General features: G+C 35.9%; 1 protein-coding gene across 1 annotated transcript in view; it reads left to right on the top strand.

Annotated features, from left to right (window-relative positions):
* Slh (sec1 family domain containing Slh) overlaps positions 1-13533 on the top strand; it is a 349840-nt gene that overhangs the window by 46793 nt on the left and 289514 nt on the right. The window contains exon 5 of the mRNA XM_090408533.1: positions 7715-7837. Within this exon, the coding sequence (XP_090264659.1) occupies positions 7715-7837 (123 nt within the window). The remainder of the gene's footprint in view (positions 1-7714; positions 7838-13533) is intronic.

The raw sequence follows: 13533 nt of genomic DNA, 5'->3' as shown, positions 1-13533 counted from the left end.
GCTCTACTCCAATCATCAGAAATTCGTCCCTATGTCCAGGCCTTCTGAACTATGCAGTGGAGCCACTGTAAGACTTCTATACCACCATTCTTCAGCATTTCTACTCCTGCTGCCTTACCACATTTCAAGCCTTTGATGGCTTTTTCTACTTCAAGTATGGATAAGTATTCCTGACCGTATGCCCGTTAAGTGTTTTTTACCACTGTGCTTTATCATTGGTTGTTTCATTTAGCAATTTTTCAAAGTAATTACTCCATACTCCAAGGATATCTTTTTTTCCCGTTTTCATGTCAGCTCTACCATCTCTAACTCCTTTTAGAGCACTCTTTCCTCCATTTCTAAGCTCTTCAACAATCTTCAGAATATCTTACCGCCTTCTTGATATTTATTTTCTATGTTCTTGCCAAAGTCCTCCCATGACTTTTGTTTAGCTAGTTTTACACAGTGTTTAGCTTTCTTACATTTGTCTCTGTATTCTCTAAGAGCACAAGCTGACTTATTTGCCAGGAACTTTTGATATGCTTTCTTCTTTTCCTTCACTGTGTAAAACTAGCTTTCCTGTGTCCACCATGGAGTTCTGATTTTTCTATCCTTGCAGACAACCTCACCACATGCCTCTCTGGCTGAATCAATCAGTGTTTTCTTCAAGGCTTGCCATTGAATCTCCAAGGTTTGGTTCCTGTTCTGAAACTCACAGTTTTTTTTAATAATCTTTGTGTATTTTAGCCTACAGTTCACATCTGAGAGCCGCTCAACTTTTATTCACTTTTAAACTTTCTTACATGTTATTCTTTTCAATATGAAATTCAATTTTAACCTGTTCAAGACTAAATAGTGATCACTTCCAATTTCAAATCCTCTGTACACTCTGGTGTCATGCACCACAGAGAAAACATCACTATCAATAATAACATAGTCGATGAGACGTTTCTTATTTCTTGCCTCTTCTCTCCATGTGAATTTCTGCACATTTTTATGTTGGAACATGGTGTTAGTAATAACCAATTCATGTCTTCAGCAGAAATCCAACAGGTTGCCATTATTATTAGCTTTGCTCTTTTCTCCAAATTTTCCCAGAATATTTTTGTATGTCTGACAATGATTTCCTACTCTGCGATTTAGATCCCCAACAAGGACAAACTTTTCCTTTTTCATTGTGTCAGTTGCTTTCTTTAAATCATCAAAAATTCCTCCACTTCTACCTTAGTAGAACCTTCTGTGGGACCACAGGCACAAATAAGTCTCATTGTCCAATTCCCCAATGTCCAATCAAGAAGATGAGCCTCGTATTTTGTGTTGAATACTATGGCTACTCCTTCTTTTCCTTGATTGTCATTGTCTGATTATAACATTTTGTATTTATTGCTCAGAAAGATCTCACCAGTTTTTGTCTTTTTTGTTTCAGTCACCCCTATTATGTCAATCTGGTACTTATCTAATTCCTCAGCTAGCTCCATTTCTTTGCCATTCAGGCTTTTTATGTTGATAGTGCCGATCTTTAACTGCGGTGATATTGAGTTGGGGTTTGCTTTCACATTTGTTCCAGTAGCTGACTTTTCGCTGTTCGCCCTGGTTCCCTGACAAAAACAACAGGTGCCTTATTTAACCAGGTGACACCCCACTTGGCATGAAATTTTGTCGTGTTGAACCATCATTGTATATTGTGGTTTAAGTCAATAAGAATAGCATTTGTTCAGCTAAATCCCAGATTGTCAGCCGATCCTTGTCCATTCAGTATCCAGGTAGATACCCAACAGGATGCACCACGAGAAGGTGAGGATTGGACATTAGGTCAGATGCCCTGGTCAATTCTCTGCATTCCTTTAAAGGCTAGGTGGAGGTCTCCTCTCAGTTATACAGCTTTGACTCTTTTGAACTTTAATCTTTGACTTCAAGTAATAAAATGCACTTTGTAACTGGTACGAACAATCCAAGACTTTCTCTTTTGTAATATCACAAAAAAAAAAACTAACTGCAGGTCTCCTCTTTCTAATGCTAATTCCGTTAAAATTCAGCTTTTAACATTTTTCTTTCGAGGTAAAAGACTGAAAGCAAAGAAACAAGTATGAAAAACCGAATTTCATATAGTTTCCTTTTCTCAAAAAACTGATATCCTATTTAGCATGATCAGCACAAGTGTCAAATTTTTGATTTATCATTGTGCTTTTCTTGAAAATACTTGTCCACTCTGAGCCAGATAAGTAAGTTCATCTATGAGAACATTCAAATTCAAAAATTATATCAAGCTATAATTAGTAATTTAATCTTTTCAGGCACATTAAGTTCAAAAATTACATTTATATAATTTTATTTAAATTATATATAGTATGTTTTTTTTTCTTATTTCACACACACACACACAGGCAAAAATTTCAGTTAAACACCTAGAACAAAAATGATAATAAAGCAACTGATATAACCACAAAAAAGAACATACAAGAATATAAGAACATAAGTTACTTTCATAACCCTGCTACTAATATGTTCTCTCTTGTGATTATATCAGTTGTTTTAATATCATTTTTGTTCTAGATGTTTATCAGAACTTTCCAGCATCCCCTCCATATATGAAAAATATATATAAATATATATATAATTATAATTGTATATAATTTTATTTTTTATAAAATAGTTAATCGGTTGTACATTTCTTACAGTAATAAAAGAAACTGATAATTGTGAACATGAAATTTAAAATTTACTCTATTTCATTTGTGTAATGTGATACATATAGGTGGTCTAACTGTGTTGGTATACCGCTCCAGTTTGGTAATTAATTATTTTCTATTTTCTCTCTAGGTCTAGATTCAAGTTTTGTTCTGTTGGTGGTAATTTTTCCTGTTATAATTCTATTTTTATTCCCAAATTGATTTGAAATTATAAGTTTTTTTACTAGAACAATCTTATTGTCCAAAACAGTTCAAGATGATAATTCCATCCTGGTTTGATGGAATTTAAAGAAATTTGGTATTTAGAATCACTGTTTAGAAGCCAAGAGAGTTGTGGCACAGGTGAAGGCAATGGCATATCAAGATCTGTATGATCAATTAGAAACAAAGGAAGGACAGAGAAAAATTTACCAACTAGCAAAATGTAGAAATAAAGCAGCAAAGGACATCTTACATGTGAAGCAGATCAAAGACGCTGAAGGAAGAGTATTATGGAGGGAGTTGGATATAAGAAACAGATGGAAAATATACTTTGAGGGACTTTTGAATGAGGAAAATGCAACGACTCACAGAGAAGATGGGCAGCCTTCTGAGGGGATGGTGCAGAACATCAGTAGAGTGGAAGTGACGGAGGCCATGAAGAGGATGAGGAATGGAAAATCGGTGGGCCCCGACAGGATTCCAGTGGAGGCATGGAAGGCACTGGGGGAAGAGGGAATTGACCTGCTGTGGGACCTGTTCGTGAAAGTTTGCCAACAGGAAAATATACCCAAGGAATGGAGGGAGAGTACTCTTGTCGCCATCTACAAGGGTAAAGTGGATGCACAAGACTAAAAATTACAGAGGAATGAAGTTGATATCCCACACAATGAAAATCCTAGAAAGGGTTCTTGATGGAAGATTGAGGAAGGAGCTGGAGATTGCAAAGGAACAATTTGGCTTCATGCCTGGCATGAAGCCAAAGATCAACAACAGATGCTATCTTTGGGTTACAGCAGATGATGGAAAAGTTTCGAGAGAAACAACAGGAGCTACATCTGGCATTTATTGATCTGGAGAAAGCATACGATAGAGTGCCAAGGCAAGAAGTCTGGAGGTCTCTGAGAGAGAAGACGGTTCCGGAGAAATGTGTCAGGTTGGTGCGGGAGATGTACAGAAATGTGAAGACAAGTGTTCAGACCTGTCTGGGACAGACAGAAAGTTTTCAAGTAACAGTTGGCTTGCATCAAGAGTCAGCATTAAGTCCATTTCTGTTTAACATTGTGATGGAGGTGATGACGGAGGAGGTGAGGGATGATGCGCCTTGGACAATGTTGTATGCAGATGACATCTTGCTGTGTGCAAATTCAAGAGAAGAAGCAGGATCTAAACTGGAAAGATGGAGAAAAGTACTGGAAGAGAGAGGTATGAGACTGAGCAGAAGTAAGACAGAGTATATGTGTTGCACAGTGGGTGGCAGCCAGGAGACAGACCTGGAGCTGGAAGGAAATGTCATCAGGAAGGTGAGAGACTTTAGATACTTAGGTTCAACAGTGGAAGAAGATAGAGGAGCTGAGAAGGAAGTGGGATGCAGGATACAAGCGGGTTGGAGGAACTGGAGGGAGATGGTTGGAGTGTTATGCGATAAGAGGGTGCCGATCTATCTGAAAAGCAAAATCTATAGAACAGTAGTGAGGCCAGCTATGACGTATGCTATAGAAACTGTGGCTCTGAGGAAAAATAACATCATCAGGATGGAAGTAGCAGAGATGAGAATGCTTAGGTGGATGTGCAGTGTGACCAGAAAGGGATCGTCTGAGAAATGACTCTGTGAGGGGAACAGTGAAAGTTACGAACTTAGGAGCGAAGATACAGGAGGCAAGATTGAGATGGTTTGGTCATGTGATGAGGATGGAGGACGAATATGTGGGAAGAAGGGTCATGCAGATGGATGTGCAAGGAAGGAGGAAGTGTGGGTGGCCAAAGAAGAGATGGAGGGAGCTGGTAGAAGAGGACTTGAGGATGAAGAACTTGGATGTGGTGACAGCCCAAGACAGGAGGATGTGGAAGAGACTCATCATCAACAGTGACCCCACTTAAGTGGGAGAAGCTGCAGAAGAAGAAGAAGAAAGAAGATTAAAATTTGTCATTTCAGTTTTGACCATTTTGATAACAAATTGAGAAAAAATAAAATTGTTTGCAGTTCATTGGTGGAAATGATTGAAGATTCAGTTGTTCTGATGATGAAAGGTGTTACTTAAAAACATTGTTAGGACTTTAGAACTGTTTAGACCATGCAATTCTACATTAATTTTGTGTGAATGTCGCATTCGCATTGTTGATTTTCCAGTTATATAGTCTGTGTTTTGTCTATTTTTGAGTGCAGAATGGAGAGAGCCATGTTTATCATTAGACTGCAAGACAAAATAAGGAATAACATTACAAGAAAAGAAACAAAAGTGTTGGATATAGGTGAAGAGATTTTAAAATTAGAATGGAAATGCACAAGACATATTGCATAAATGAAAAATGATAGATAGGCAAAGATAATCATCCATTAGCATCTATAGGGAAAAAAAAAACGAGTGCCTGGATGACCTAGTAAAGATGGTTGAAGAATTTTGACTGGAGAAATTGAGAAAGATGGAAAGGAAAAAAAAAAAATGGGGGGGGGGGTAGATGAAGTTACTTTTAAGTAAAAATATTACAACAGAAGGCTTAAGTTTGAAGAGTAGTATACAATTTTTGATCCACTATCAAGGGCTAAAATTTTATACATATTTTCATCTTTAGAATAAAATTCAAAAAAAAAAATGAAATGGGGCATAAGCTACATAACTGAAAAATCAACAATGTGAATGCATTTACACAAGATTAATGTAGAATTGTATAGTTTAAATTGTTCTAAAGTCCCAACAATGTTTTTTTTTAATTACAAAAAATCTCATAAAGGGGATAAATAACCTTAGTCTGTCAAATCTATTTAGATCTCATCTAATTGAGGCCAACATAGCAAAGTTTTGTATCTCTCTTCATATAGCATCTCTCTGAGAAAATGGCTTTTAGGTAGGGCTTTAATCTTCTGTTAAAGAATCTTATGTTTTGGGGCATGTTCGCCAATTTAATATAGTTTAGATGTTTCACATGATGAATCCGACTCCTACTTATGAAAGGTTGCAAACCTGTAGTACATTAATACTGTGAGTGGGCTAAGAATTTTACTATTTTTATTAATTTGTGTGTGTGTGTGATTCGTTTTTTATAGAAACTCTGTCCTTGAGACTAAATGGTGGGACTTTATCATCAAGACACTTCAGTTCTCCAGTAAGCAAGGCAGCAATCTCACACCTAGTGATGAAATTCATATCTTACCTAAAGGCAATCACTAATGTCTTTGCCCTTGGCAGGATTTAAACCCACAGCCTATGTTGGAGAGTGGAATACATTAACCATTCATTCAGCTAACTAGGCCAAGCAGTTAGCATAACCCCTAACCACCAAGCCAAAGTAGGAGAGACTACCAGTCTGTCAAAGTAGGTTTGGCTGAGTTAAGATAAACTTCAACTGCAAGAAAATTGATAAATACCAGATTCCAAAGAGATGTCTATCCTTTGCAAAACCTGGAGAGGAGTGCAAGTTTCTTGATCAGGCAAAAGCTATTTGGATACTAACATATGTAATCATTTAGAGATACATTCAGATGCTATATACAAAAATTCTGTTGCAAAATGCATCATTTTTATGATTGTCTGCAGTCATTTCCTTATTTGTTATTCTACTCAATACTGAGTTAGCTGGCTTCATACAGAGGTGTCAGGATTTCCCCTCCCTGAAACGTGAAAAAACAGGCCACCCTGTGCTAGAAGAACACACAGTTAACAACTATGATATACCAGCCTTGAAATCTTCATTTTTTTGTAATTCCAAACAATCCTCTGCTCATCACTTCCTGTTTGAATACTCTGTATATTCTTGCATCCTTAACCAATCTAAAGACATTGGTTATCAATAGTCATTAATTGATAAGACTATTTTGTCTGTGTTCTCTTCATGTAAATCTCATGTAGTCTTTGTTGAAAAATGGTGTTAATAGAAACAATTTGAAGCTTTCATCTAGCATCAGGTGTACATATAGTTAACTACTATAATATACTTGCCTCAGAGTCTTCATTATCTCAGCTGTAATTCCAAACAATCTTCTGATCATCACTTTTTATTTCAAATACTTTGTACATTCTTGTACTTTGGACTAATCTGAAAACATTGCTCTTAACAGTAACATAATTGATAAAACTGTTATTTTGTCTGTGTTCTCTTTGTGTGTATTTATGCAGTCTTTATATTGGAACTTGGTGTTAGTAAAGACTTCTGTGTACTGAGTGAATATCTTGCTTCTGCTTACTGTTATTATTATTTATTTATTTTTATTTTTTAGAGCATTTTTATATGTCTAATTGATTTTCTGCTCTACTGTTTGTATCCATTAAGAACCAGTTTTATATGTATATATAATCAGCTGCCCTCTCTGATGACTAAACATTCCTCTACTTCTTCCATATAACTAGTTATAATAGAAATTAATAGCACATTAGGAAAAACGTTTTCATCAACCATGATTGCTAATATTTTTCACATTATCAGAACATACATTGAAAAGCTAATACTGTTACTATCATTATATGGCTAGTAACCATGATTTTTTCAAAAAAAAAAAAAATGACACTAGTCATTCCTGTATGCTCTTATTAATTTCTATATCCCACTATTGATACAACAATGAAACATTAGCATTAACAATCCTAAATAGTAAATTTGGCAGCTTGTTAATTTTTCTCAATATAATTGCTCATTGCAATTACCTTGGTTTTGAAGTTTCTTGTAAATTATTTTCTTGTTCTCTTACATTGGTTTTATGAAATTAAAACACCATACTGACTCTGTAGCATACTATTTGAATAAATAGGTACCAAAGAATTGCGTAAGAATTATTATTATTTATTCATTATTCACTTTTTATCATGATTATTCTAATGAAGATACTTTTTTTGTTTTTATTTATTTTCTAGGATTTCAGAAATCAGCTTTATGACAATTACTATTTAAATTTCATTTCTCCTGTATCAAGACAAAGACTTGAGGATTTAGCAAGTTCTGCTCTGCAAGCTAACTGTGTATCCAGTATTAGTAAGGTATAAGTTTTCCCTTTGATAAAATGAAATTTGCAACAGAACTAATTACTTATTGAACTACTGCTGTTCATCCAGCAGGCTAATAAGTTTGCTTATTTTTTTTTTAGGTAAATATCATCTCCATTTATTATTATTATTATTATTATTATTATTTTCGGGCTACTCCTGGGAGTCCTTAGACTCATGAGGGAGGCCCTAAACATCATGTCCACACAACTGTACGACATTCTCACAGTATCTATCATATCTTGCCTTGAACTCGCTCACTGTCATAGCACCCAAAACAGACTCTGGCAGCTTATTCCACTCATTTACCATTCTAAAAGTAAAGAACCCAGCTCTAACACCACTGCTAACCACACTCTTGCCCAGCTTCCATAGGTGTCCCCTAGTTCTCCCACCACCAGTCCTGATCTCAAAGATATCCTCTGAATTAATCTTATAGAATCCTTTTAGCAATTTGAATGTCTCAATCATACTCCCCTTTTCCGCCTATCAACCAGTTTCTACAACCTACAGATGATCTTCAACCTGTTCTCATATGGTTCATTCCATAGACCTGCTATCATCTTAGTCACTTGCCTCTGGATCCTCTTCACCTCCTCCCCATCAAGAAGGAACTGAGGTGACCAAATCTGGGCACAGTAGTCAAGATGAGGTATTATCAAGGCTCGGTACAGAGGTACAATAACTTGCTTGTCTCTGCTCGTTAAGGTATTTTTCAACAACCAAGTGAGTTGATGAGCTGATTTAGCTACTTTCGCAATGTGCCCCCTAAACTTCATCTCCCTATCCACCAACACTCCCAAGTCCCTGGCCTCATCAATCTCTTGGAGTACAGTTCCACCCATGTGGTATACTGCTGCTAATCTTTTCACTCCAAAATGCATAACCTTACATTTTGTCACATTAAATTGACATCCATTCTCCTTAGCCCAGAACTCCAATCTATCTAAGTCATCCTGCAAGACTTTGACATCTTCTGCATTCACTATCGCCCTCCCCAACTTTGCATCATCAGCGAACAAATGAACTGTTCCACTTAGATCCTTCCCTATATCGTTAATGAACAGATTAAACAGCAGTGGTCCAAGAACAGAACCCTGCAGCACCCCACTAGTCACAGGCCATCTTTTGGACTCCAATCCTGAATAAACCACTCTTTGATATCTCTCCATCAACCATCCACCTATCCATCTCACCAACCCTATATCCATTCCCATATGTTGTAGTTTACGGATTAGAATTCCATGTGGTATCCTGTCAAACGCCTTTGCCAGGTCCAGCAGTATCACAGATTGGCTAACTCACCTTCGATTGAAAATCTTCCAGATAAAGATTCCTCCCATCGCGACGAGAATCGAACTTAGGCCTATTTCAATCGAAGGGCGCACTCCCCAGTATCCCCCCCACAACTTGGAATCACTATTCCTCTTGATCTTCTGGAATGTACAGGATAATATGATAATCCAATATAATTAGCAGCTTATCAATAGTTTCCTTCTAAATCATTTGATTACTTGTTTGCAAATATAATTAGATATTACTCTTTGGTCTTCTGAAGAGGTTCTAATTGCATCATAATATGTATATCCTCATATGAGGATATACATATTATGATGCACATTTTTTTTGCAAATGATAATATCCCATACACCTCTTTGGATGATATATGCCTGAAAATTATATAGAATAGTATTTCCAATTTTTAAGTTTGGGGGGGGGGGTGCCAGTCCTTAGAAAATATAAAAATTTAAATCTAGCACATGAGCTGTCAATAGAGAAAACTCAGTCTATAAACAATAATTAAATAATAATAAAATTAAAGGATATAAATGTTTAGTTATTGTTCATTCAAGTTTAATAACATGTATGTACACACACAGAAAATATACATCTGGGCTAAACTCATAACTTACTGATATCAAATACCAGTAAAAATAGTAGATATTTCTATTAATATTACAAATTGCTTATTTAATTTGACAAACTACATGCATATGTGTACATGATGAGTCACAAAAAAATTATACTGAAAAAAAACATTACCCAGCTATGTAAAGTTGAAGAAAATGTTGGTATAAAGTAGGACTCGTTAATAAAATTGAATTGCTGTATCAAATTTGCAGCAAAATACAGCCTTAAAAAAGACAAACTGTAAAAGCTGGCTGGAAAATCAGATCAGTTTAATCTTTTCTGAAGTATGTTTGCATAAATCTTACATAAGAACACTCAAGTGAACTCCTCTGTAATTCCCATATTCTTTTATTAAATTACTACAATGAGAACTCTACTCCACTTACAGAGTTCAACAAAGTTTGGGAACATGACTGAAGACTAATTTAAAAAATTTTGCATCATAAATAAACATGCCAACACACATAGTGCTGATGTGTGCAGCAGGTCTTGTAACCTTTTGTATATGCAGGTTAGATTTAAAATAAATTAATTTATTAAATGTTAGAACTGGCAGTACTGAAGATAAGCAGTGTAATATCATGTACATGCATGATTGGGCATCAGTTGTGGACTAATTTATTATTGTTTATTTTATTTTATTTATGACAGTCCCACCTATGAAAGATTGTAAACCCATGGCACATTAGTGCTATAGGTAAGCTAAAGATTCATTATTCTAGAAACTGCTCTGAAGACCAGTCATATTACTTTTTAAAGCCATTTAAGTTCCAATAAGCATGGTAGTAGTTTCACACTGTCCAAAGAATATTAATCTAACCACCTTGTAAACAATATTATGCTTGCAAGTACCAATGTGCTATAAGTTTTGCAACTGTTTGTGAGTGGGTTGAATATATATCAAAAAGAGAAATCAGGATATACCATTTCTAAATAACTTAGGGAATTGAAACAACGTAGATCCGAATATAAATTAAATTATACTTTAATAGATATTTCCGATATTTCGGCAATGTCACATTGCCATTTTCTAAAGGAACTTACAAAAAGGCAGGTGCACACAGGCAATAACAATACAGTAACTGAGAATGAAAGTATGAAGCTATCGTTCTCCTAGAAGTCCTGATGGTGCCCTCTGGCGGGCTAAGTAGGTGTTCTTGGCCGTTGGGCTGAAGGTCTGCTGATGTATGCCTCCCAAATTTGGGGCAGTCGCATACAACCAAATTTGTTGAGGTTTGGAGAGTTTCATATGGCAGAGGCTGATTCCATAAATAATCTTTCGAATTTATATTTGCTCCGGTGTATTATTGTTGCTTTCTTCCACCGTATTCTGTGGCGAGTATCCAGATCATGGTCTGCAAGACCAGAATGGCTATACTTGTAAAACCGGATGTAGTCCTAGTGTTCAGAAATTCTGATGTTCACTGTCCTGCCTGTTTGGCCAAAGTACGACAGTTTACAACTGCAAGGGACCTGGTATACACCAGGTAGGTCTGGGGGAAGTGGTTGGTCTTTGGTATTTGGGAGGCATACATCAGCAGACCTTCAGCCCAACGGCCAAGAACACCTACTTAGCCCGCCAGAGGGCACCATCATGACTTCTAGGAGAACGATAGCTTCATACTTTCATTCTCAGTTACTGTATTGTTATTGCCTGTGTGCACCTGCCTTTTTGTAAGTTCCTTTAGAAAATGGCAATGTGACATTGCCGAAATATCGGAAATATCTATGAAAGTATAATTTAATTTATATTCGGATCTACGTTGTTTCAATTCCCTAAGTTATTTAGAAATGCATAACCAACGTATAAGCCTGTCTACGAGAATCAGGATATACCATTAACGCCTTTACTAGAACTAAAATTTATTTGATGATAATTTACATTAGAGAAGTTATTTCAGATTACCGTTTTGCACTATATCATACTAAGATTTCACTAATTACAGATTTTAATACTTTTTTGTAACAAATAATCTGAAATAACATCTCATTACTAATATCAAGGCCAGTGCAGAAATTTAATAAATATGATATTGCATTAAAGGTTATTCAATGCATGGAATAGCTTATTAAGAGTAAACTGCCCTGAATTTTTTTATCCATAAACTGTTCTCAAAAAAAAGTACATTCCCTAAAGAATACTAATGGCCTTAAATTATTACCTTCTGAGCATTTGTCTACGACTTTAAATTAAATTTTTAATGTCATTTAAGTGACATTAAAATATTTTCTTCGTTCTAATCTACAACGCTCCTTCATCACTTTATAACCACATTTCATAGTACAGTTACACCTCGAGTTATGTAAGTAATGTGTTCCGTAAACCTTTACATAAGTCGAATTTGTAAATTACATACATAAAATAAAATGTTCAATGGCTAATCATACCGCTGTCTTACATTCATTTTTTTGCTATTAATCAGATATTTTCCATTTTTAATATTTTTCATTTTTGGGGTGATTAAAAAAATTCAATTATAAAAAACTTAACGGTATCCTCTTCTGTGTCAGATCATCGATCCAGTGAGAACAATTTCTCCATCTCTGATATCGGGCCCAGCCTCTTCTTGGTAATAATTGTGCTCTTCAACGCTACCACACCTTTCGTGCTTTCAACAATGCAAACTTTATCCTTCACTATTGTATTCACTGTCGAAATAGGTCGATTTATTTCCTGAGCTATTGTTGAAAAAATTTTCCTGCCTTCATACATACGAATTATATTCAACTTTTCTTCTAAAGTAATTGTAGACCTTTGTTTTTTAAATTTATTAACGTGTTTGTCCATTTTAAGGGTAAAAAAACACCGAAACTAGCAGTGATAACAAGTGACTGAGCTAACCGCGTGAGCCATCTGCTACTGTACTGCAATAAGGCTGTCAAAGATACACCTGCGCAAAGCCACAGACATGTTCATACGTGCTAGTAGATTTATTACGTAACTGAGAATTTAAGTAAGTCGTGTGTTACATAACGGTGTAACTGTATTTGATTCCTGAAACCATTAAAAATATCATTAAACATTATTGATGTATAAGCTAAACAGCAGAGCACCAAGTACAAAAGTACCAAACATCAAATTAATTTTCTTAAATTTTGAGTATTATGGATAAATCCATTGTTAGCTACAAGTTCACCCCCATGTATCTTCTTTCCTCTTTCATTTAGCCCAAAATGTTGCACCGAGGCATTGAAAAATTATCAAATGTGTCTCCTGAAGGGTGTATACAGGTTTATGATTACTACATGAAAATATTACATTATTACTAACTTCATATTGACAATTTTCCAACAAATTAGGCTTATCTACCAGTACTTGTAGAGTAGGTGCCCTCCCTTCAAGGAGTCCAAAGACTCATCGAGGGAGAGCACCTACTCTACAACTCTCCATCTCCACCAACTACAACTCAACATCTACACCAACACCATCTGCTGACCTCTGCCACCACTAGTATTTTCACAGATAATTACAAACATCCATTCCCACAGCTGGATTCGAACCCGCAGCCTTTTGGCTGGAGTGCGGATACACTAACCACTCGGCCAACCAGGCCAGCTATCCAGTGATTCTTCTGGACTTTGCAAAGACATTCAACAGGATTCCCAATATAATGCACATAAATTGGATCAAATAGGGATGGATATGAATCTGGTGATTGAATAAGAGGGCGATTGATAGACAGATATCAAAGAGTAGGTATTTATAGGGCAGTTGAATCCAGGTGACTGGCTCAGTACTTTGTCCTCTGCTGTTTAACTTATACATCCCATTTAAAGAG

The sequence above is a fragment of the Typopeltis vanoorti genome, chromosome 18, assembly GCF_054136105.1.
Source record: "Typopeltis vanoorti isolate ZY-2024b chromosome 18, IOZ_Tvanoo_1.0, whole genome shotgun sequence".
In the NCBI taxonomy this organism is placed as follows: domain Eukaryota; kingdom Metazoa; phylum Arthropoda; class Arachnida; order Uropygi; family Thelyphonidae; genus Typopeltis; species Typopeltis vanoorti.
Note: the sequence above shows the minus strand (reverse complement) of the source record. Positions and strands in the feature narration are given on the sequence as shown.